At 30.7% G+C, this 25,939-nt stretch overlaps 10 protein-coding genes across 10 annotated transcripts; 4 read left to right on the top strand and 6 right to left on the bottom strand.

Annotated features, from left to right (window-relative positions):
* Positions 1 to 3: 3 nt before the first annotated feature.
* FG379_001682 (cyclophilin-RNA interacting) lies at positions 4 to 915 on the top strand (the record flags this gene model as incomplete). The annotated part of the gene is made up of 1 exon (XM_067327285.1): positions 4 to 915. The coding sequence occupies one exon, from the start codon at positions 4 to 6 to the stop codon at positions 913 to 915; it is 912 nt and encodes a 303-aa protein (XP_067184716.1).
* Positions 916 to 2,083: 1,168 nt separating this feature from the next.
* On the top strand, positions 2,084 to 2,446 carry FG379_001681 (cold shock RNA binding domain of the OB fold; the record flags this gene model as incomplete). The annotated part of the gene is made up of 1 exon (XM_067327284.1): positions 2,084 to 2,446. The coding sequence occupies one exon, from the start codon at positions 2,084 to 2,086 to the stop codon at positions 2,444 to 2,446; it is 363 nt and encodes a 120-aa protein (XP_067184715.1).
* Positions 2,447 to 3,355: 909 nt separating this feature from the next.
* On the bottom strand, positions 3,356 to 6,832 carry FG379_001680 (pyridine nucleotide NAD(P) transhydrogenase alpha plus beta subunit; the record flags this gene model as incomplete). Its single annotated transcript, XM_067327283.1, has 1 exon — positions 3,356 to 6,832. The coding sequence occupies one exon, from the start codon at positions 6,830 to 6,832 to the stop codon at positions 3,356 to 3,358; it is 3,477 nt and encodes a 1,158-aa protein (XP_067184714.1).
* A 578-nt stretch (positions 6,833 to 7,410) lies between these two features.
* On the bottom strand, positions 7,411 to 9,756 carry FG379_001679 (uncharacterized protein; the record flags this gene model as incomplete). The annotated part of the gene is made up of 1 exon (XM_067327282.1): positions 7,411 to 9,756. One exon carries the CDS (start codon positions 9,754 to 9,756, stop codon positions 7,411 to 7,413), a length of 2,346 nt encoding a protein of 781 aa, XP_067184713.1.
* A 1,532-nt stretch (positions 9,757 to 11,288) lies between these two features.
* On the bottom strand, positions 11,289 to 12,078 carry FG379_001677 (uncharacterized protein; the record flags this gene model as incomplete). The annotated part of the gene is made up of 3 exons (XM_067327280.1): positions 11,289 to 11,376; positions 11,480 to 11,601; positions 11,674 to 12,078. 3 exons carry the CDS (start codon positions 12,076 to 12,078, stop codon positions 11,289 to 11,291), a joined length of 615 nt encoding a protein of 204 aa, XP_067184711.1.
* A 516-nt stretch (positions 12,079 to 12,594) lies between these two features.
* Positions 12,595 to 17,322, bottom strand: FG379_001676 (brahma like with a HSA domain; the record flags this gene model as incomplete). Its single annotated transcript, XM_067327279.1, has 1 exon — positions 12,595 to 17,322. One exon carries the CDS (start codon positions 17,320 to 17,322, stop codon positions 12,595 to 12,597), a length of 4,728 nt encoding a protein of 1,575 aa, XP_067184710.1.
* A 293-nt stretch (positions 17,323 to 17,615) lies between these two features.
* Positions 17,616 to 18,434, bottom strand: FG379_001675 (uncharacterized protein; the record flags this gene model as incomplete). Its single annotated transcript, XM_067327278.1, has 1 exon — positions 17,616 to 18,434. The coding sequence occupies one exon, from the start codon at positions 18,432 to 18,434 to the stop codon at positions 17,616 to 17,618; it is 819 nt and encodes a 272-aa protein (XP_067184709.1).
* Positions 18,435 to 18,798: 364 nt separating this feature from the next.
* Positions 18,799 to 19,656, top strand: FG379_001674 (uncharacterized protein; the record flags this gene model as incomplete). The annotated part of the gene is made up of 1 exon (XM_067327277.1): positions 18,799 to 19,656. One exon carries the CDS (start codon positions 18,799 to 18,801, stop codon positions 19,654 to 19,656), a length of 858 nt encoding a protein of 285 aa, XP_067184708.1.
* A 60-nt stretch (positions 19,657 to 19,716) lies between these two features.
* On the bottom strand, positions 19,717 to 22,533 carry FG379_001673 (putative coiled coil; the record flags this gene model as incomplete). The annotated part of the gene is made up of 1 exon (XM_067327276.1): positions 19,717 to 22,533. The coding sequence occupies one exon, from the start codon at positions 22,531 to 22,533 to the stop codon at positions 19,717 to 19,719; it is 2,817 nt and encodes a 938-aa protein (XP_067184707.1).
* Positions 22,534 to 22,982: 449 nt separating this feature from the next.
* Positions 22,983 to 25,892, top strand: FG379_001672 (uncharacterized protein; the record flags this gene model as incomplete). Its single annotated transcript, XM_067327275.1, has 1 exon — positions 22,983 to 25,892. One exon carries the CDS (start codon positions 22,983 to 22,985, stop codon positions 25,890 to 25,892), a length of 2,910 nt encoding a protein of 969 aa, XP_067184706.1.
* Between the last annotated feature and the right edge of the window lie 47 nt (positions 25,893 to 25,939).

Genomic DNA, 25,939 nt, shown 5'->3' with positions numbered 1-25,939 from the left:
AAAATGTCAGTTTTGATAGTAACGACATTGGGGGATATAGTAATTGATTTAATAACAGATTTGTCTAAAGAAGCATGCGTGAATTTTTTGAAGTTATGTAAAATCAAATATTATAATAATAGTGAATTTTATAAAATTGAAAAGGGTTTTGTTGCAAGAACTGGTAACTCGAAAGAATATGGCAATAAATCCATATACGACTTATTGGGGATTGATCAACAAGAATCAACTTGGAAGGATATTGAGACTAATGTGAGAATAAGACATAATAAAGCAGGTAGAGTGGGATTTGTTAATAAGGCAAATACAGGAAGCATAGGATCAGAATTCTACATAACATTAGGTAATAATTTGTCACATTTGGATGGCAATCACGTTATATTCGGCCAAGTTGAAGAGGGAATGGATACGCTGAATAAGTTGGAAAATATTATTATTGATAATGACAGTTCGCCTCTAGAAAGGGTACTAATTCTACATACATATATATTGGATGATCCATACGAAGATATATTAGGGATAGATAAATACATTCCTTTGAGATCACCTAGTTCCGTTGAAGACGATAGTATGGGTGAATTAAATGAGGACGATGAAATTAGAATACTAGATTCAATTGGTTCTAGAGAAGCCAAATCACGTGCAATTACTCTTGAAATATTGGGTGATATCCCAAGTGCAGATTTCAAACCTCCAGAAAATATTCTCTTTGTTTGCAAGTTAAATCCTGTTACAGAAGATGAAGATCTAGAACTTGTTTTCTCAAGGTTTGGGAATGTAAAATCATGCAATATAGTCAGAGATTACAAAACAGGTGATTCTCTGCAATATGCATTTATTGAGTTCGAAACAAAAGACGAGTGTGAGTTGGCATTCCTAAAGATGCAAAATGCAATAATTGATGATAGAAAGTAAGTTTGTTTTTATTCGTCACATACATAGCTCTTGAAATAATTAATTGAACAAAACTTTTCGATTTAGAATACATGTTGACTTTTCGCAGTCAGTTCCAAGAAGGTGGAAAGAGTTTACTCGCTATAGAAATTCTAATTGGAAAAGAAGTAAAAATCATTAGAAATTGAAATGGCATGTCAATCGCTTGAAGTAATTACCAAGCAAGTCGATTATAGACTGTGCCGTAGATTTCAGCAACCGGATATATTGAGTAATTTCGCAGATAAAAAATATATATACATATAATACTGATGATATCACAATAAAAGTACTACACAAACAACACATTCATTCGTAACGCTTCTCAGTTAACAAGCATTTCAATCTGTTCAATAACAATTATTAATAAATCAAGAAACCTCCATAGTGATAAATGCAGCGTTATTTAGCCGTAAATCCCCTCTTAATCGAGAATCGAATAATTTGTAATCGTAGTAATTATAAATAATTTTTTAGTACAATTTTATCTAGTTCATAATGTTACTGCAACAATCGTCTTAAATGCGCTAAGACCGATTTTAAGTTTCCTAGATTAATCTATGATACTATTACCATATTAATTTATGTATTTAATTATCACCTACAATCTGAAATGTCAATAATAATTCTGTTGTTACCGCTACACTAACACAAAATACACTCCACCTTTCTACATGTAACTTTCCTCTTATTTCCATTTATCTTTGTTTATTTTTACTTTATTCGCTTTTTTCTTTTCCTGTCCCGCCTTCATATTTCTTTTGTTTTCTCATTAAAGTCTTTGAATTTACTGGTACCTATACACTTACCTAACCTATGTGGGGTTACCGCTTATTCACTTACAAAGACGAGACACGTCTCAATCGTCTCAAATAAACAAATATAAGTTAATTAACCAATTAATAATTTCAAATAGATATTTCAGGTGGAGATGCTATATACATAAGATAAATTTATAAATATTATCTTTAGTATATTGAATACGAATAAATTCACTGTACTTTACTATTAAAACTAAATGTAATTTTCAGCGGTAAAGTAGTTGGGCACCCAATTAAGTGTTAGTCAAAGTGCCATTCTAATAACACTTTCATATTTTATTTAAAGTAAGATACAAAACATTAAAAGTACGTTACACTCCAAAGAAAAAATGCCTTTATCCGGAGTTTGCAAATGGTTCGATTCCACAAAGGGATTCGGGTTCATCACACCTGATGATGGATCGGAAGATATCTTCGTACATCAACAAAGCATCAACATTGAAGGTTTCAGATCATTGGCTCAAGGAGAAGTAGTAGAATACGAAATAGAAACAGATGAGAAGGGTCGTCGCAAGGCAGTGAATGTTTCTGGCCCAAATGGGGCCCCAGTCAAGGGTGACACAAGACGTCGTAACAGAGGAAGAGGCCGTGGTAGAGGAAGAGGTCGTGGAAGAGGTAGAGGAAGAGGGTACTATCATGGTCAGAACCAAAATCAAGGACAAAACTTAAATCACCAAACACAGCAATCGTAAATTAATTTTATTTTACAGTATCGATGTAAAATGGACTGGCCCATATTGAAGATGTATTTAAAGGTACTATGACACAGCATTTTAATTTTTAACAAACCCTATGAAATGTCATTTAAAGCAACATTAATATTCTCTTGATGCAGTACTTTTCTTATTTGCTCGATGTAAATAGTTATGCGTCTTCTCTGATGCCATTTAGTATTAAATTAAAGTGAAATTGAATACAGAGTTTAGACTAATTTTGATTTGACCTTGAGTCATTATTTGTTTTTTCTCTATTTTGATTCTGTCTAGAACTTGATATTCTAATGTTTCACCGTGGTTTTTGTCTGTATATTGGGATCTGTGTCGGAGTAAGTGGTGAGGGTTCAGCTCGCACATTGTTTGTTCCAGTTGGATTGTGACTTCAAAGGAACGACCCCATGACTTGATCTGACAAACCTATCGATTTCACTAGAATAATGAAATGAAACAAATAATCTTGAGTTGTTAATGTACAAATTGAAGTAAGCTTGCAATGAAAATATTCTATGTTTGAAATAGTGGAGAATTATAATTCAAGTATAGTGTATCATTAATTACTTCACACAAAGCATGCATCTCAACATTTTAATGCCAACCTCGGCTCAGAAAGAAATTAAATAATAAACTATATGATATTATCGTATACAAAAATGAGAAATAAATAGAAAAAAGCTCTAATATATAGTACTTAACTTTTTTTGTCTATTTACAATAACAATTTAGAGTTAATATATAATTGTAATATAGATACAATTTTATTGAAATTACATAATTTACAACAAATGTTATTATCTAAATTTACATCCCAATAAATATTATTAAAGGTCCCAATAAGCCTTAGTATTGTCAATTTTTTTATATCAATACAAAGTACTATATAATCATTCAAATTATACGTGTATGCTTTGTATTTGCTTTAATGTTTCCAACTGCATTTCCAGAATAATCATTGAACATAAAAAGCATTCTAGTTGTCACGTAGAAACCACCAATAATATTAATTGAACTAAAGAGCATAGCAAGGAACAACATTAATGAAAATACATGAAAATCTTTGAAAATAACTACTGGGCCACACTCTAGCATTGCTCCAAGTAAAATAATTCCGGATAAAGCATTAGTTACTGACATCAAAGGAGTGTGTAGAGAAGGTGTAACATTCCAAACACAGTAGTAACCAACGATTACAGACAAACTGAAGAGCAATATATCACCAAGGGTTTCGTGATCTAGCATATAGCCAAGTCCAACAGCAATAGCAATAGATATAATAACAATGAAACTGAAAGAAATATTCGAATACATAATATTCCCAAATATATTAGATGCTGAAGAGTCTTCATTCTCTTGCTGTCTAGTTAAAGACAGATTATTATTTTCTGTATTAACATCAATTATACCGGATGAGCTTGCTTTATTAGTTACAAATGAAGGTCTTTCATTTGGAGGGATATAAGAAATTTTTTCATTTATAGTAACAACCATCTCTTTAATCAGATCATCCTCCATATTAACCGAGAAATTTTCTGCTCCACCAAGTTCCTCTAAAAGATGAACAACATTCATACTAAACAGTTCGGAGGCTTGAGAAGGCATCGTAGATGGTAAGTTGGTTAAGCCAATAATAGTTACTCCGCTTTCATTGTCAACGTATATTTGATCTCTTTTGGTTATTTCACAATTACCACCCCAGCCCGAGTTAACATCTGCCATTTCTGCTGCCATATCAACTATGACACTTCCAGGTTTCATAGATCTCGCCATCTCGGCAGTAATTAACTTTGGAGACGATTTACCGGGGATCAATGCCGTTGATATAACGACGTCGCAATTTTTAATTATCTTAGAATACGTTTTAGCCTGGGCATTTAGATATTCGTTACTCATTTCTCTTGAATAACCCGTTCCAGATTCTCCTTCCTCTTCAAATTCAATATTTATGAACCTAGCTCCTAAGCTTTCAACTTCTTCTCTCGTTGTCTTCCTTGTATCACTGGAAAATACTTCAGCACCAAGATTCTTTGCTGTTGCAATTGCTTGAAGTCCAGCCACCCCTGCCCCAATAACAAATACTTTAGCAGCATCCACTTTACCAGCTGCAGTAATAGATGGCTTTGATAACTTTGGAAGTTGGGCGAATGCTTCAATTACAGCCCTATAACCTGCTAAATTACTCATGCTACTTCTTATATCCAACTTTTGTGCTCTTGTTGTTCTAGGCACCTCATCTAAAGCTATTGATACTACCCCTTTATTTGCTAATTCCTCCAAAAGAATCTTATTTTGTCCAGGCCAAATATAACTTATTAGTGTTTGACCAGGGCGCATTTGAGAAATTTCCTCTTCAGTCGGCTTCTGAACTTTGACCAAAACGTCTGATCTACTAATGACATCATGGCTTGTTGCCATTATTATACAGCCAGCATTTTTGTATAGATTATCACTAAATCTGCTTTTTTCACCTGCCCCAGTTTCAACAAGAACACGGAATCCTAGTTTTCTCAGTTTTTTTACATAATTAGGTGATACTGAAACAAGTTTCTCATTTTCTAATTCTTTCAGTATGCCAATGCTCATTGTTGGTTCCGGGAATTCCTCTTCATGTTGTGACTTCTCGCTAAGATTGTAATCTAATTCGCTGTTTTCCCTATCTAAGGTTTCAGAATCAACATCTAAATTATCTCTTTTTTGTTCGGGTGAAATATTCAATATGTTCTGAAGAATTCCTGTCATCGATTCCTTTGCATTCCCGAACAACATTTCGACATTATTCATAAAGAACAGTGGGTTTTCAATTGCAGCATAACCTTGACCCATACTTCTTTTACTAATAATAACTTTTGAAGCTCTCCAAACCTCAATTACGGGCATCCCACTTATTTTAGAACCAATTTCCAGTGCTAAAGGATTGACTGTATCATTTGCTCCAATAACCAAAACTGTGTCGAAACTTTCCATTATATGATTTACCTCATCCATCTCTTTTACAATAGAATAAGGAACGTTCGCTTCCGCCAATAATACATTCATATGGCCTGGCATTCTTCCAGCTACTGGGTGTATTGCAAACTCTACATGTATATTTCTTAATCGCAAGGCATTAACTATTGATGCCACATCAGTTTGAGATCTTGATACTGCCATACCATAACCTGGCACTATCAAAACTTTTGAAGAAGACAAAAGATCTCTTGCTGCTTTATTAGAATTTGTCTCGTTTACCTTCGATAAATCTCTATTTAGGATATTTTCCTCTGATGCAGAATTTCTGGATTCCCAACCTCCAAACATAACGTTGGCCAAAGATCTGTTCATTCCCAAACACATGACATGAGAAAGAATTGCACCTGAAGATCCTATAAGAGCTCCACATATTATCAATACCTTTGATTGTATCAAAAAACCTGTAAATGATGTTGCCCACCCAGAATATGAATTTAACATTGAAATTGCTACTGGCATATCAGCTCCACCTATCGATGCCACTAAATGCACACCCAATAACATTGAAAGCAAACTATTTCCATACATTATGTATGTTCTTTGGAAATAGTCTTTTATAAATATGAAAACAAATCCAAGAGCCAATAAACCTGCTACCATGAATAGATTCAAAAAATGGCGTCCTGGAATTCTTAATGCACCTGTTGGAATTATTTCATGAAGCTTACCTGCTGCCACCAAACTTCCTGTAAAGGTTATTGCAGCTATTGATTCACCAACAAACATTTCAAGGTAGTGAATTCTTGATTTATCACTTTCTATTGTTTGAAATGGACTCCAGAGATTTGCGAATGTAATTAACATTGCAGCTAAGCCAACAAATGAATGGAACAATGCAACTAATTGAGGAATGTTTACCATTGAAACAAAATGAGATATAGGGATACCTATTAATAGCGCTAATCCAAAAGGCACAATAAACATTAACCAATTCATTGAAAATGTAGGAGCTAAAAATGTAGCTGCTATCGCTGATATGATGCCAATAACACCCATTATATTTCCTCTCTTTGCCGTTTCCTGATCTGACAATCCACGCAAGCAAAGTACAAAACATACGGAACTAAACACTTCCAGTGAAACGCTTAGGGTTAAATAGAAGTTTACATTGTTCAAAAAATCTTCTATGTTTTTTGAATACTTATCAATGTAGTCTTGATTTATTACCTGTGAGGGAACAAGCACTCCTTCAGAATTTACTCCCACTGAACTCAAACTTGAACCTCTTAAATTATTTGAAGTGTTTAGTCTTATTGAAACTTCTTTACAATTTATAAAATGTTGTCCTATTTCCAGCAATAAGCATGAAAATATTAATATCGAACCACATAGTCTTCTTAGTTTTAATTTGAATCTCATTTTTATTTTTTGTACTATCTATTCCTAGTAAATAATGTTAATAAAAATAGGTTTTTATTGGGACAAACTCTGGAGGATAATATACTAGTAAAGTTTCTGAAATATATTGTCTTACTCTGTTTTTTGTCGCCTCAATAATAACACAGCTCTAAGTGTATAATCCTTAAATATATATTCTATCTTCAGAATAACACTATTTATCGTGCTTATTTTAATATATAAGGAACTATCTTTTAGTCCAATAATAAAAAAACAAGCATAGTAAAAAAATGCTTACTTCTTTGTCAATCACTTGCCATCAATTATATTTGGTCTTTATAATAATACCAATCTATATTCTGTCAATAGATAATAACAAAATTAATAGAATATCGTTTCTGTTTTGTTATTATTGCTACACACGTATTTTCTGATAATCAAAGATTCTTAATACCGGCATACATCTTTTTCGAAGCTCTAGCATGCAAATTTGCTTCTATTTATATATACCGGCGAGACCATAACGTCTAGATGCAGCAGCGCTAAAATTCTAGGCGCGGTTTAATGGCGGGTACTACAGAAAGACAAAAGAATAAATTTTACATGGAAAAACGCCTATAAATAAAACTAGTCAGATTAGTAAGATAGTTGGCTAAAAACCCTCCTGATAGATTATAATCCTGAGAGAGCTTTTTAATGCCTTTGATTGTTGGGAAGTGACCCCATTTGCCCGATATTTTTGTGGAAATTTGAGTCCGTACTTCCTTAGTTCCTAGTTCTTCATTCATAGAAATCCCATCGCTACGAGTAACAGAAGAACTGCTAATATTTGATCCTCTGTATGCACAATTTTTATGGGAAGAATATGACCTCATTCTCCTTGGTTTTGTTTTCTTTTTGTTCAATGGATAATTACTTTGTATTCTGTTTGCGTTAATGGAAGTATATAGGGTTGGGTAAGGTAGTGAGGATGAATTACTGTCAGTGTGATTAATTATACCAGGTGTGGAATGATATAAGGAGGGCAAAGAAGATATTGTAGTAGTATTAATTGTATTTGTTTGATTTATGGGGCAAATATCTGATCCAGATGGTCTGAGTCTCGTTACTCTTTTAGGCGCCCCTGGTTGCCGTTTTATAGTATTGAGACTTCTCTTGTTCATTGTTTTAGAACCGTTAGTAATTTCTAATTGTAGGAATGATGTCTCTTTCCTTATCTTTTCTTGTTGAAAATATAACAATGGGCATAAAACTGAGGCATTTACATTAAAGTCAAAGTATTCGCTATTAAGATAAATGGTTGGAAATAATAAAGGAGCTTTATTATCAATATTGTCATTTCCTAAATCGTTTATTTTATCATTTTCATTACTGCGATTTCGTTTTCTTTTACTTTTCTTGTTTTCGTGTTTATTGCTGTTACTTGATATTTTATTATCGAACTCATTAAATACATTATCCAATGCAACATATATTGAAAGATAATCACAAACTTCAATTAACATACATTTGTTATCGTTTTTCATATCAATTGACCAAATTACCTTAAGGTTTAAAACATTAGAATTCTTTAATTCAGTTGTATTTCTGTCTAATTGTTTATAATAGTTTAGATCCAATATGGAAACGCCATTATATTTATTCTGAAAATAAAATTTATTCGGATCTAATATGGAGTTTATATTTAATGAAAATATATGTCTATATATATCTTGATTTTTGCTTATTTTAACACAAATACCGATATTCAAAGATAATGCCTTGAGTAGTTTAAAAAGGTCAAGATTGCTAATATAAGCATTTTTTGCATTGAATGAAAGTACTAATGATGAAAATGTGTTATCCTTATTAATTAAATTATCGAGCAAATAACAACCTTTTTCCCTTATAGTTGTCAAATGTATGCTTTTTCTTGAGTCCAAAGAATTATATTGAAAACTAGACCTAATAAGGTTACCTTCACTATTAATTAAACACCAGTAATACGAAACTAAATTATTATGATAATTAGAACTATTTTTTACTGTACATTCTTCTGAGCGTTCAATACATGTTTTCTCACCATTTTGCATTAAGTTGGAGAATTCTTGATTTTCAATTAAAAAATTTGTGCCAGATACTGAATCATTTTCGTAGAAACTATTAAATTGTGAAAACATATTTAAGCAATTAGGTGATAACTCTTCATTCATTTTAGATAAGATAACACTGCCTATTGGAGAATTTAACTCATCAAAGTTTTCATCATTTTCCAATATTTCTGGAAAAAATTTAACGATTGAATTAAAATGTCTCTCTATTTTTGATTCACATTGCCTTAAAACATCTGCAATAAACTCACTCCCTCTTTTAAAGTTTAAATAACCCTCCATTCCACTTACAAATCTAAGAACAGTGGCAAATAACTGAATAAGATCATTATATTCAATATGATAAAATAAATCATTAATTTCAATATTGTATTTATTAAATATATCAACAAGTCCCTGTAATCTTTTGTCTAGTTCTTCCGAAGAAATTAAAGAACTTAAACAACTTACTATGTGAATTCTTAAAACAGAAATAATACAATAGCTTTTTGTCATATCATCATTTTCATCTTTCCGTAATTTTTCTAAAATAACATCCAGACTTAAAGTTGGTAAATATCCTATATCTCTTAGATTGAAGTTAGCTATATTCTCTGAGACAAATTTAATAAACTCATCATACTCTAATCTTATTTCCTCATGATTTTTTTTATTTTTATATTGTTTCTCAAAATTCTCTTCTTTCCTTTTCCTTCTCAGAATTCGTGTTGTATACCTTTTGTCATATACACAAATAGGCATAGATATTCTAATTTCTTTTGCATCAAGTCTTGAAAATGTTTCAAAGATCAAACCTATATTTAATGGATACAAACTATCTAAGCAACTTAATATATTTTTTTTGCTTTTGCTCATTTCTATTTTCCCTTAAACAGGAATATTATTTTTACATGTACGATTATTAATACACCCAAATATTCCTATATTAGAATAATTTCTATTAGACTTCATAGAAACATTTTTTCCCATATTAAAATTATTTTAAAAAATACAAAACGCCCCCTGATAAATCTCATCATCCAAGTTTTTAACTTTTTCCTTAACCTATCTCTTCACACTTACAGGCTATTTTAAGCACTTACTGGCGCGCGCGCCTTGAATCTAAAATTATGAGTCTGTTAATGCATATAGGTAACGTGCAAGGTAAACTGCAAAAAAAAAGTCAAAATGTTGGAAAAAGGATAAATTGATTGTTCAATTCAAAAGAATAAAATATTAAATTAATGGCAGGAATGATGATATAGTATTCTTAAATATTTCTATATAATAATTGAATTATATACCTTAGTGAATACATATAAGTACATTATCCTCATTTACTTTTTCTTTATTACTTTCCAGAAATTTAAAATAAACAATCTATATTTAAGATATGGAATCACAAATTAAAAAAAGTAAATGTATTCGTAAGTTTTTTATTACAAATTGAAAATAAACCGAATTAGTCGAATGAGTTGTAATTATATTTTTTGTTAAACAAACCTTTTTTATAGTGTGTCCAGTTGATCCCAATATTTCAATTACCGCAATATTGTCTAGTAGCTCACTCTTAAGAGGAAGAATTCTGTATATGTCTTTTATCTAATATATATGCGAAATAGATTAATTATAAATTGTCATAAAAGTAAACACCAATTAAGATAAATTTAGGATATTTTTTATTTACTATTTTGCAAATGATTATGGAGAGCTGTGATAAAGTTATGCAATAATAGCAGGTGAACTAAATTTAAAAATAGTAATATTATCAGTCACTACCAACGTGGTTTTTATCACTGCTATCATTACAATTCCATTTTATTTTAAGTACAGTAAATTAATTATTTTAACTTACACTAATCTCATTGTTCACTAGCTTGAAACAATCATCTGGAATATCTAGAATCACAATTTGTTACTCATGCAATATTTCGCTGTGGACAAACGTACCAATGTTTAAGCTATTATTTCCAGCAATATCTAAAATGAGTCTTATACTTTGTATTTTATATTCAATTCCTGTCATCAGCACATCAGGAATATTAGAATTAAGAGGTATTTTAATTTCACCTTTGATGCTTTTGAATTCCATTTATTTAATCTGATTAAAACTATCAAAAAATTTCACTTTTTGGTTGCAATATATACTCACATTAAATAGTATACATATTTTATGAACCTGTTCTGGCGCCAATCTGACAAAATCTAGCTTGATTATTGAAACATACACGACAAAGGTATCAAAGTTACACAAATATTATTTTAAATAAAAAAATATTTAAGCTTAATAATAGAATCTTATATTGATAAATTGACTATTTTTTTGTTATAAATGGTTTGTGCAACTTAATTTCCGGAAAGATTGCAAAGTATAATAGTAACTTGTTTAGTTCGAAATAGTGATTGATCTAAACTTCGTCAATAGATAATCTTGAAACAATAAATAATCTAATATTATCAGGTAAACTTGATACTATTTTGCGAATAGCGTTATTTCTGCGGTATAAACTTGATATATTTCTATTTATTTAATTCATTTAGATAGTTAGGCAAGATTTGGTGCTTATTTTCATTCCAAGTATATCGATTCTCAACTCACCTTTTAAAATTATTTGTTATGTGTAATTTATATTCATTTCTGCTGTTATTATCAATAATAGTTTTTATTATTGTTAAAAGAATATCTTCATCGTTACTATCCCAAACTACGTCTTTAAGTTTCTGTATATTTATTCGTGGATTAAAATTTAATAATTAGTAATGTTTCTTACATTTGTTACAAGTTTAACTTACTGAATCCTCAAATGGATATGAAAAGGCAAATAATAATGGTAGGACGCAAATTGTGATGAGTAAATATGGAAATACCAAGCAAACATGTGGAATTTTAAATGAGCTTTTAATAATAATAATTGCCTTAATAAATGTCATAAATACCATTTTTACTGGAAAAAAGGAATTAATATTGAATATATATGGATATTTTTTACTACCTTGGCAAAATATCCACCAATTTAAAAATTGTATAATTAATTGATTCTTTACACTGATTAATCCACTTAATCCCAACAGTAATTCAAATAGTGACAATGAAATATAACCATCTTTTAAAAACATTCTTATATCCTCTATTGGGGCACATTCACTGTATTGTATGTATTCTGAGAAAAAAAACCCTACAAATACAAGGGATGACATTACAACTAAAGTCGTTAACCAAATCATTAAATACTAGTTCACTAAAAACAAAAATCTAAAAATTAATAGTAAAAAAAATAATTAAAGATTATTTTTGTCTAATTAAGTAAACTAATAAATGTTTTCTTATTTTAAATTATTGTTGGTATTTAATTATACTCAAATTTTGAAAAGTATATTTAAATTTTAATACCCAAACCACACAAAAAAAAATCACCAAGTCTAATTTACTAATCATTAATTCTTGGTTGAGCTTATTTTTTTAATAATTAACTATTAGAATTTGAATCTATCATTATTAACATTTGAGGAACAAATTGAAAACTAATACCTATTTAAGGTATAGTATATTTTAATGTAATAATTTATACAATGCTGTAATATATTGTGACATTTTAGGTCCAGGTCTGGAACAAATGTTTCTAGAATGTTCAAGCTTTTAAAGTTATAAATATATCATTATATTACAGCTAATATTAACAAAGAAATCATACAAGGACCAAATAGAAATAAGAATCATTTTTTATTATTTATTCTTTTAGCATTTAACTTTTTATCGTCTTTTTCCTCACTTTCATCAGGGTCCTCCTGCCTAAAATTATCACTCTCATTATTATTACTGCTCTCCCCGCTATCAATCTTAATTTCATCTTCTTCCTCATCATCTTTTTCATAATCATCATCATCGTCATCATCCCCAACATCCGGAACTAACATATGTTTCTTGTTAAAATCAGTATCCGAAACAGAATTTAACCCATCCAATAATTGCCTAGCCTCGTTGTCTCTAATATGGCCTTCTGGCAAATTATACGTATAATAAGCAACTGACACTCTCTTCCTTACTTCCATCATTATAACATTTATTAAATGAAGAGCAGAATGATATAAATAGTGAGAGATGCCATTATATGTTTTTGCATTTGTTGCTAGGCGTTCTAAGTATTTTTCTAATTTGTGCAAGGAAGTAAATTCCTTTTTTTTAGCAAACTGCCTGATATGTTGAAGGCATACAGGTTTTGTTATTATTTGATAATAGTCTGGAAACGTAGTCTGAGAGGGCAATGTTAAATAAGCTTCATATTCTGGTATTTTCATTGCCAATTCACATGCCTCTAATATTGAATTATTTAACATGTCTCTTCTATATTCTATTTCTTCTTGTGTTATTTGTTCCTGTTCAAATATTCTTTTTATAATATCACTATTCATGGCGTTGATATCGTCATCTGTTTTATTCTCATTGTTCGTATTTTTCCCCATGCTCAAAATGTAAGATAGTGTTTCTTGATCAGATTCTATATCGTCAGTTACATCATTGTAATCTTTATTGCTTTCACAATTATTTTCTACTCTTTCCTGTTGCATTCTGGATCTTGTTTTTATCAAGTTATCTTCTTGTGAATTCCCATTACTGCTCTTAGAAGAGTCATTGTTGTTAGTAATATTGAGATATAATTTATTTACTGCAGATGACGATTTATGTATTATTGCCATCTCCCTTATGTATTTTTTATTTCTCTTATTGGGATATACCACCCATGGGTCACCTGATGTATAACATATTTTCCACAACTCCTCAGCTTTTTGTATATTTTCAACGGTAACTTTCGATATTTTTGCATGCCTTTTCCAATCAAATAAACATGGTGGAAGAATTGGGTCTACTATCAATCCTGGAATATGACACATCTTCCTCATACGATCTACTCTTTCAAATATTTCAAGATCCTTATCAGATCTTGCAAGAATTCTGTTTAATCTGTCAGAATCATAATAACAATTAACAACTTCTTTCTGCCTTTGTTTCCTTAATATTTCTTGAATTTTTTCCTTTCTTTTCTGTTCCAAGTCATCACCATCATACATATCATAATACATTCCAGACTTAATAATAAGTGCATCCTTATCTAGTTTTATTCCAGCAGTTGTCATTATTCTTTCTTCCACTGTATCAGGTGTTACAAAACGTAGTGTTAATACCTCACGTTTTTGGCCAATACGGTGTGCTCTGCTTTGTGCTTGTTCGTCATTTTGAGGATTCCAATCAGAGTCGAACAATATCACAGTGTCCGCCGATTGTAGATTTATACCAAATCCTCCTGCTTTTGTAGAAAGTAAAAATACAAAATACGGACTATCATCGGCATTAAATAGTTTCAAACTTTCTTGCCTGTCTTCAGATAATGTTGTGCCATCTAATCTTAAAAATTTCATATTTCTTAGTGACAAAAATATCTCCAATAATGTCAATAGTTTTGTCATTTGACTAAATATCAATACTCTATGTCCTGCTGCCCTCAACTTTGGCAATATACTATCTAACATTACAAATTTACCACATACACGAACAATACTCTCATCTGATGGATATTGAAGTTCTGTAGAAAATAGAAATGGATGATTACAGACTTTCCTCAATTGCATTAATACATTTGGTCCAGAATTTTCATTACTTTCTAACTCTTTATATAAATGTTGTTGTAATCCACTTAGTGGGCACCATAGTATCTCCTCCAACTTTGGGGGAACCTCGTTTGCCACCTGTATTTTCTCCCTACGTAATAAGAATGGTCTTAAAACTTTATGCAGACGATCTACTATTAATAATTGTTCCTCTTCGCTAATATCTAATGGAACTATACCTGAATCTGAACCCGGACCATTTCTGCTTGTAGATTTAATTGACGACAGTGGTTCATTAAACCATTGTTGAAATGTATCAGATGAATTAAATATACTTGGCATTAAGTAGTTTAATAGTGCCCATACTTCTTGCAGATCATTTTGCAATGGAGTACCAGTCAATGCTAACCTATGTTTTGCTCTAAATCCATTATTTAATATTTGAACCAATTTGCTTTTCGGATTTTTCAGTCTATGCGCTTCATCTACTATTATATACTCCCAGTCAAACTTTCTCAAATAATGCTTATCTTTCATTATAAATGCATCCGTTGTAAGCAGTACATGAAATTTTGCCTCGCCTGTCATATATTTAGATCTTATTTGTTTTCTAATCTCTTTATTTCCTTCATAAATAACTTTAACGAAGTCAGGCAACCACCTATTAAATTCATTTTCCCAATTACCATGCAATGTAGATAATGGTGCTATTATCAAGTGCGGACCTCTATTTCCTCTCTTTTCGTATATATGTGCCAAAACACTAACTGTCTGCACCGTCTTTCCAAGACCCATTGCATCTGCTAATATACCATTCAAGTTATTGTTGTATAGAGACACCAACCATTCCAACCCTTTCATCTGGTATTCTCTAAGTTGTCCTCCTTTCAAGCATTTTGGTTGTTCAGTTATCTGCTCTTGAACCATGTGAGTTACTTGGAAGTACCTTTCCTTTGCTTTTATTAATGGCGCAGGACTTTTGTTATTTGTTTTTTTAGAACAGCATGTTTCAGATGGACATTTGCAGCCACTTATTGATATTGAGCATGTGCAATCTTTAGAATTACATCCACACTCATTTTTACCAGTATTTCCTCCTAATTTAACACCACTAGCACCTGCACAACCATCATTTAGTTCTTTTTTTTCATTTAATAGAGCACTATCTAATGTCATAACGGAATCTTCAACATCATTATTACTATTAGATCCATCTTTTTTAACTTTCTCTAATGACGAGCAGCAAGTACACGAATGTTTGTCATTGCTATCAACATCCTCAGATTCATATTCTTTCTCTTCACTGTATACGTCGTCATAATCTAGGAAGGAACCTGCTTGTTTTCTATGTTCCACGACTAGTGCCCCAAGCTTATTCATGTATTCTTCCGTCTGTTGAACAAGTTCAAGTAATCTCTCATTCTTAGCTTCGTGTAATAAACGTAAGTAGGCTTCCTCATCCTGAGCTCTCAAAGCATTCAACCTCGCCTTTTGCATTTGTTGTTCCATATTTTGATCTTTCCTTTCCTTATTGTTTGTATGTCTCAAAACATGTGAGCACAGCCTTCTTATACTTCTTTGATTTTCTCTGTGAATATCCACAAATCTCTTTGAATATTTGAGTAATTCAGAAATAAACTGTCTTCTCTGTCTTTTTATGTCGTCTGTATTTTTCATATGTCTTAAACCATCCATTCTAGCGTGGTATAGTGCTTTGTTCTTTCTTGCGTCGCGAGCAGTAACATTTTTCAACTGGGGTAATAAAGGGTTCATCTCTTCTAAATATCTCGAAACTATTACCTGATTTCTTATATATTGTTGAAAATTTAATAATTTTGAAATCCGAAAAGTTAATTCCTCGCTCTCACTCGGATCTTTATTGTCATTCATTTTGTTCTCGTTCTTTATTTCCGTACCATTGCCACTATGCACACTATTAATGGAATTCAAATCACTCATGTTGTGAGACTCTATATTATGATTCTTATTAACAATTCTAATTTCTTCATTATTTAGATTATCATTGCTTATATGAGAATTTGTTGAATTATCATTATTTGAGTTAATTAATGAACTTCTGTTTATTAAGAGTGCCATTCTGTTCTGCTCAACTTTCCTGTTATATTCAATCCACTGATTCGGATTTCTTATTGATATTGAAGAACCTTGACTTGATAAAGGAACTTTGTAACTGAAACCATTCTGCTCCTCAGAAATGGAATTAATAAATTTCCAGTCAGGTTTAAAGTTATCATCTTCTCTAGTGACGTCCAAATCACTGTTATTATTACATGGGTTAACATTCATATTTGTCCCTGTAAATAGATTATCTAATTTCTGTCTCTTATTACAAAAACCTGTGCTTAAGCATTTTCTCAATAATTCATCATCCAATGGAGTTTCCTTTGTTAAAAAGTGCTGGTATGCTAAGACATGATTATAAACTATTTCTATATCATCTGAAGAAAATAATGAGCTGGGATCAACTAATTCACATTGCTGTTTTCTTACCCACTGGAATATTAAAAGCAATATTCTAACTCTCTTATCCTGAATTGACAAATTAGACTTGCTTACTTGGTATAGTATTTTTGAAATTTCTGGGAACCAAGAATGACTAAATGCACTACTACCTGAATAAAGTCCCTGTTTCCCATTGTTTGCATCTCTCATGGTATCTAGTGCTTGTTTTCCCATATACCCTCCCAATAACTCTACATCTTTACGGTTCGTGATCACATTGATATTTGTCTGGATTGAATGTCCACCCACAATAGAATGCTTTTGGGAATTCATAAATAACTCATTATTCATTATCCTATTATTGGTTTCAGACATAAAATAAAGTCAGCTCTTTATCGTCATAAACCTTTTTTTCCTCAATATTGATTTTTTCACTTATATATATTTTTTTTAATTATCGGGACCAAATACAAATGGACATGTACCGCCTAAGTACTCTTGTCTTTTATTTACCTTTAGCTTAAATACATTTTATAATCAAATATATATATATATATATATATATATATATATTCACTATTTTAGCCGTGTTGATATTAAAGTTGACTCCAAAGCAATGGGTTTTTACGTGCAGATTTGTCGAAAAAAGTGCGTGTTTTTTTAGTGTATCACTTGGAGCCGTAAACCAAATATAATGTATCTCCGTCGTTTATACAGCTCCGGGACTCATGATTCATTTTCAATTCCTTTTTCTCTCCGCTGTCATTTACAGAAACTAAACGCAATTCACAGCTACCTGCAGACAGTTTACCCTCTTTTTTGTTCTTTAACACACCCAATATTTCAGTAATGTACTCTAAATTCCATCCTATTGGCTTCAAGCCGTTTATCCATATACATATTGGAAGCCTATTATTTATGAGTTTTCTGCACTTTATCTCTTCATCAACGAATAACGCAATTGCAACTCTACTATTTATTGGTATTTTTGAGTCACCTATGCTTTTTGATTTAATCATCACTTTCCTCAGGGTTTTTCCGGATTTATTTGAAGGAAGTTCTACACCTCTTATTATTTCTGAATTTACAACACCAATTCCAGACGGTTCAATAGCTAGTTTCTTCTTTTGAGTTATATTATACGGAAATATATCACTAGCTCCTCCTAAACATTTATGTTCTGAGGGATAAATGTGTCTTGAACATAGTGTTTTCTCACATTTTCTACACTTGATACCTATCTTTTTGCAATTTTTGGTTGTGCAATTTACGTGGCTAATCACAACATTACCCTCTCCTGAATCTTTCTTATTAGACGAAAATGTGTTACTTTTATTCAATGGCTTTGGTTTGCATTCGTGTAATTTTTCATCCACATGATCAATACAAAACTTTAACTCGCAATATTTACATTCGAATGGTATAAATTGTAAGAGGTTGCAGTCTGGATGGCAACACCTTATACCTATTCCCTCAAGTTCTAACATTGATGAATATAACTAAAATAAAGATATGCACCAATAATATTGTCACTTTATTTTTCAAAGTTTATTTATTGCATGCAATGCAAAATTACTTTCATTTCCAGTAGGGTAGGCGCTCCAGCGCCAAAAAAAAACCTGCAAGCCTTATTGTAGAGAAACGGCAATCTTTTAGTGGAGTCATACAAAAAGTAGGAGAGCTAAATTGCTTTTTTTCCAGAGATACAATCTAACAAGTATATTATCAATACAATTAGTAATCTTAACATTACTTTATGAAAAGAGCACTCTTATAAACTCAAAATAAGTATTGTTCAATACATATATTTATGAAATCATACAAAAGAAGGTAATTCGACTTGTAAAGTTAATGCACAAAAATATTAAAAGGCCATTCGGTAATCATGGTAGAATCTACCTTTCATTAACAACTTTTGTGGTTATTCTTCTTTGGTTATCCTCATTGTTTAACACTAATTGGCAGCAATATATCTACGAAACCAAAAATCTTGGTTACATTGAATTTAATCTTTCATTATGGGGATTTAGTATAAAATCAAGATGTAACAGTTCAAGGTATAGACACCATTATTCAGAAATTTATAGTAAAACTAAATCTGGCCTGTCGCATATTAATAATTTGGGATTGGAGGACTTTGTATGTAGCAAATTGAATTATTTCAATGGTAGAACATTTGGAGAGGCTGCTTCTGTTGTATGCTCTATTAATAAATACCAATTCCCTAACGCAAAAAATGCCTGTTATAATTTCAGAATGCTTAATATTGGATCTTTAGTAATGATTGCAGGAATTGTTGGTTGTACTTTGTGTGTATTTTTTGGGTTTATTACATTTATTATGGCTTATAAAACTCTTTCGATAAAACTTACATATGCTTATATTGCCCTTTTTGGTTGCTCCAATTTGATTGCGATAATTACTCTTCCAATATATTACGTAAATGCAGGTGGATCCTGGATTGCCATTAACTCTTTTTTCAGTGTTGTGCATTTCGGATACCCAGAATTCACTTACAAATCACCTTCTGCTTCTGAAATACAGTTTTTTTGGGGATATTCATTTGCTATCTTGGCATTTTTGACATCCATTCTTCTTCCATTATTTGGATGCTATTTTGCGTCACTTACTGCCGATTATCATGATGAAATAATCAAAAAACTTGATGAGGAAGAACGAATGATCAAACATTATAATGGATTAAGGTAGAAAATTGTTGATTTGTATATTTATATATAAATCTTTTTTTAATTTGGTTCAGGAATATATTTATTGATTATTATCTTTGTATTTTTGTTTTTCTTTAATTTTGTTGATACCTGAACTTGCCTTAAAAATACTATTTTGTATTTCCATTAATCTTCTTTCAATATTATCCCTCTCCTCCTTTTCCTTTGAACTTATTGACCAATTATCTCTCGGTAAAACTGCCAACTCAGATTCTAATTGGACTTTCTCAACATTCAACAATAGTATTTGTTTCTCATAGTTATCTATCATTTTTACGCAGTCATTTATATGAGAACATTTTAATACGTTCCCTTCATTTTCCTGCAGATTTTCATGTTCTTTAATATTTATATCTTCAAAATTAATATTCATATTGCTTTTTCCGCTATTACCTGTTTCATCTGTATTATCATCATTTAATGGTATCACCGGAATGTTTTCTTCATCTTCTAGTGAATGTTTTATTTTATTTTCTAATTTAATTGGTAGCGTTACTGGAACTGTATGGTCATCTTCACCTTTCACTAGCGGTCTCGGCGTTAAAATATTAACTCCTTTTTCAAATTTTTCATCTCTACCTATATTTTCATCAATTTTAATATCCTGTTTATAATTCACAAGGTCTGGTGATGATTTATAAAGTTTTCCTGCATCAATTTTGCTATCATTGTTATCAGAAATAATTGGGCATGATTTTGCAATAATTTCATCTACATTGGAACTAGCTGGAGCAATCTTATTTAACTTTTTTATATCTAAGTCAGATATGTGTTTATTATCTGAATGAATATTCTTTATGTCATCAATTTTGGATTTACATACTTTTACAGGTGTTTTATTTTCGCTTTTATGGAATGAAAATGAATTCGTACCGTTATTTTCTAATGTACCCATTCGGTTATTTTTTACATCAAATCTTTTAGGTGTAAATGGATTTTCTACATTTTTCCATGTTTCAATAATATCATTGTAATTAATATCACCTTTTATGTCATCATTTCCTTTCTTTTGATTATTCAAATATTCTTCTTCTAACAACTTCACAGAAAATCTTGAATTCTCTTTTGCGTTCAGTACTGTTAAAACATGACCTATTGTAGAGTTGTGTTCTGATTCAGGTAATATTGGTATCAATGTTTCTTTAATTAATTTCTTTAGCCTTTGATTTTCTAATGTATAATCCAAAATCTTATTCTTTAATTCATATACAAGTTCCTCATTAGTTTTTATTTTCTTTTCTATGATCTTATTCTCAGCTGTAAGAATATCCCTCTCTTTTTTTATGGCAGAAATCTCATTCTCGAGCTCAATATTTTTTTCCTGAGTATTCTCTAAATTTTTCTCTGTCAGAGTCAAAAACTTAAATTTCTCAAAAATATCATTGTTTTCAATCGTTAATTTCTTATTACAGTCTTGTAATTCCACAATATTTGAATTCAATTTTTCCTCATTTTTTTTTATTGCACCATATTCAGATATTAATGAAGTATATTTGTGAAATAATTTATTATATTCTCTAGATAATGAATCATTATCCTCCTGTAATTTGCTAGATCTTTCCACGATTTCGTTATTCCTTTTCTCCAAATTATTAAGGTTTAAAAGTAAATTCTGATGATTTAATTCCATTTTTCTATATCTTTCCTTGTCACTCTCTATCATAGTTATAAAACTGCTTTTCTCTTCCATTAAAATATCATTTTTCTTAGATAAAAGCTCATAATCAACTTTGTATTTGTAGAGCATAGCGTACTCTTGATTCCAGTTTGACTCCATTTCAGTATACTTTTTTTTAATAATTTCCTTTTCCTCACTCAAAAGAGCATTATCCTTTTTGAGAGACTCATAATCTTGATTTAACAACAAAAGCTTTGTTTCCTTGTACTCCAATTGCCTCTGTAATTCTTCGCATCTAATTCTATGTTGTTGCTCTCTATTTTGAGTTTCCAATATTAACATTTTCTGCGAGGATTCTATTACTTCCAATGATTGTATTCTTTTTATTAATTGCTCCTTCTCACTTTTCTCAAATTTATCGTTTATTAAATTCATTTCTGAGCCATCCGGTATTTTTGAAAGAAAGTCGTTACTCACCATCAAGCCTCTACCCTCTAAATTTACTTTGTTATCATCTTCCATACTGTATTCACCATCACTTTCAATCCCTTCAATTTCCTCATCTGATGACTTATCAAGATAATACATTATTTTTTCATCTTTTTTTCTGTAGCTATGATTTCTACTATTCATGTTTATTTCTCTTCTATTTTCATAATCTGATTTAATCATATACTTTTCAGTATCAGAACTTGAATAGCCTCCATGAAAATCTAATTCATGAGAATCGGTTTTTTTTTTCAATCCATAAGTATTTTTATTATTTGCTAATTGTGTGTTTTTATCACCATTATTTGTTGATATAACTAAGTCACCTCTGGCTCCTTTTTTATCCACTGTAACTATATCGTTAACAATGTTCTCGTCAGAACCATACTTCCTTGAAAACAGCGAAACACCTCTAAATCTGTTATTAATAAACGTTTTTTTTAAATTACCAACCGAAAGTTTTTTTTTATTTACTGACTTTTTTTTACTCCTTTGAGGAGTCTCATTATCATAGCTATAGGCTTCTTTCGAATATATATCATCATTAAATGGCTTATTGATGTGTTTACTAAAACAATTGTTTCCTCCCTTGTAGTTTTCATTACGGTGATAATTTTCAAGGAAATCTTGCACATATTCATTTTCATACAACAAACCTGTCTCCTTTCTTAGTTTAGAAAACTCATATTCCAACTTACTAAGATCCTCTGATTTATCAAAAATGTTATCGCTATCATAATCAAATTGCATTAATATTGTTTTATTTGCACTAATAGTTGTAAATCACCTTATTCAACATGAACAACAAACACTATAATCGTTATGTTTTATATTTCAGATTCTATTCTATGTTAATCCCTCCCCCAACAAAATAAAAAAGACCCAGAATTAAGCTTTAATTTACTATGTAAATAAATGAAAGGACTATCAAAACTGATTTGTTAATAATCCTGTTGCCTTTCAAATCTGTTATCAATATGCTTTTTGCATGTCTTAATTCCGACGCCTATACAATAATTGCATGACTTATATAAATTAAGGCAATGGCGCTTTTCCACATACAGTGGCGCCGATAACGAAGGACGGTATTACTAACATTGATACTCGCTTGTGAAAGGTTAGACTGCTGTTATTTGAAGGTTGTGTTGAATTCTCACAGAGAATAAGTTTGTAAGGTGAAGACTTCAAGGAGCACTGAAATGGGGCGAGTAATGATAATAACATACCTTGTTATGCTCTTGCTTGGGGGACTACTATTTTTTGATGGTTTTTATCATGATCAGAGCAACATAGTTTTTGTTAGCAATGGAATCAAGAGCAATGAGGATGTAGGCGTGAGCAGTTTTGAAATCGATCCTATTTACGATAGAGTGATAATTTTTATAATAGATTCATTGAGAGTAGATTTTCTTAATGTAGAGAAAAGGAATCCAAATAAATATAACCATAATAAATTAAAGAACATTAACTCATTAATGATGAGCTCAAAATTGAGAAGTCACGTTAGATTCTATAATTTCAAATCTGATTTTCCTACTCTCACTACATTTAGAGTGAAAGCGCTAATGACTGGTGGAAACCCAGGATTTCTAGAACTATACCATTCTTTAAATCCACAAAAATCCAAGGAGGTTTCAAATATTCTACTTGAATTAAAAATGAAGAATGGTACATCAACAATAATTGGCGACGATACCTGGTCACATATTTTTGGGGAGTTTATTACGAACGACCACAAATATAATTCATATAACGTGTTTGATTTTGACTCTCTAGATAATTATGTCTATAGTAAAAGTGGAGGATATTTAGATTTGAAAAAAAATATGTCCACAAAGTATGGTGACTGGAAGTTGTTAGTCATGCATTCTATCGGTTTAGATCACATAGGGCATGCAATGGGATGTAACAATGAATTAATTGCAAATAAACTTACTGAATTTGACAACTTTGCAAAGGACGCCATTCTCAAATTACTGTGGCTTGATGAAAGTGTGATAGGTAAGAATAATATTAATAAGTTAAAATTTGTACAAATTATCGAAAATTACATAAACCAGGAATACCCCACTGCAAATAAAGAAAAAATACTATTCTTGTTGTTCGGTGACCACGGACAGAATGATGATGGAGGTCATGGCGGTCCAAATATAAAGGAAGTTAGCTCAGGATTCTTTGCATTATCTACTATACCATTTAAAAAAATGATGGACCAAGATGAAAATTGGTATGGACTGGAGACTCATGATTCTAATTCTATTTCATTTGAAAAAAGAATAGAAAAAATCAATGTTATTAATCAAGTAGATATAGTTCCAGTATTGTCTTCATCATTAGGTATTCCTATCCCTGAAAACAATCTTGGTGTATTTAATTCCGATTTCTTTGTTGAATTTTCTAAAATTGGGAATTACAGCGAAAAAAAAGAAGATTTGAACACCAATAAGAATAAAGAGTTAATGTTACATGCAAAAATAATTCATAACAATGCTCTACAACTTTACAAAAAATATATAAGAAAAAAACGCAAAGGACATAAAAAAGATGAAATTGACATATTATTCTCTGAGTTTAAGGAAAGTTATGAACGATTATTAACCTTGGAAGGTATTAATATTATTAAAGAGAGCTTTGAGGATATATGTAAAAAGCATATATCTATAAGTTTTAAGCTTTCAAAAATATCTAAAAATGTGTTGTCTATGGACAGGTCAGAATTTGATTGGGTCAAAATTGTTCAAGGATTGTTAATAATGACTTCATTGTTAATATTTGTTTTAATTTTAATTATCACAAGAATGGATTCATATTCACAAACGAAAGTGGTTATTGAAAATAAACCGTTAATAATGGGTTTTTTAGCCTCATTTTTTTTTTCTGGTTCATTTAATTCTATTGGAATAACATTATTTGATAAAGAAGTTTGTTCTTATATCCCACTTTTTAATACTGTAATATGCCTTATATGTTTCTTGATGTTTATATTTACAAAGTTTAGATTTGAGATCAGAGTTTTTTGCAGAAAGGCATATTATTTATGCATTAATAGTGGCATAGAATCAAGATGGGTTTTATTATGGCTTCTAACTTGTTTCTTCTGCTTGGTTCAATTTTGTAGCTATTCTGCGGGATTTGTGAAAAATGAGGATTCTATAGTTAGATTTTTATTATCATCCTATCAAATAATATCGTTATTTCTAGGAATGAAGAATAATCTTAGAGGTATACTTGTTCCGATCATACAATTGTGCCTGGTGAGGCTGACATATTATCTTAACGTTAATTTTGGGCAAAATATATCATTGTTTAGTTACTTTGATGAGTTTCTAGCCGTCTTTTTGTTGATATTATATTTGTATTTGATTTTATTCTTTTACAGAAACATATTAAAAAAGTTTAATATATTTTTAGTATTACTCTCTCCACTCTACGTTTGGTTTAAGTGGGTGAACAACATTTATATAGTAAGAACAATAGGAGTGGCTTTAACATTTCATATAGTCAGTAATATGGTATCCAAATATATGAGCAAAGGTAATGCTCACAAGGAATGTATCGATGATATCGAATTAAATAATAAATGGATAGCCAACAACCTAATAACGATACTCATGTTGAAAAACAGTATGGTGGCTCAATTCTCAGTATCAGGAATTATTCAATTGATAGAGTTCGAGAAGGTTAATGCAAGAAAAGAAAAAACGAAGGGCCAGATATTGAGGGGAATGGAAAATGTTGTATTATTATACTTAGTCTCAATAAATAACCTATTTAATTTGGGAATTAAATTGGACTTGGATTCAATTCCAGGATATGTGGGATTTATCGGAACTGAAGAATTTAATTTATTCCTCTCCCATATTTTAACTGGTTATTTTGTGACTTCTCACTTATATACTCTAGCATCCCAAATAAGTGTAAAGTCAGTATGGAATAAAAGATCTTCCAGGGCGTTAGTGTCATCAATATTATTGTCTAGATTATTGTTTACAATGATTGGAATAATTGTTTTGAGAGGTAATATAATAGTATGGCAATTACTTTCACCTAAACTCGTTTATGAGTTATTATTTGGCGTGTTATTTTCATTATATTCGCTTTTTATTTGATTGTTCAAAGTAAATCAAGTAATAGTAATCATTCTGTCAAAAAAATA

The sequence above is a fragment of the Cryptosporidium bovis genome, assembly GCF_009768925.1.
Source record: "Cryptosporidium bovis isolate 45015 chromosome Unknown contig_25, whole genome shotgun sequence".
Classification (NCBI taxonomy): Eukaryota; Apicomplexa; class Conoidasida; order Eucoccidiorida; family Cryptosporidiidae; genus Cryptosporidium; species Cryptosporidium bovis.
Note: the sequence above shows the minus strand (reverse complement) of the source record. Positions and strands in the feature narration are given on the sequence as shown.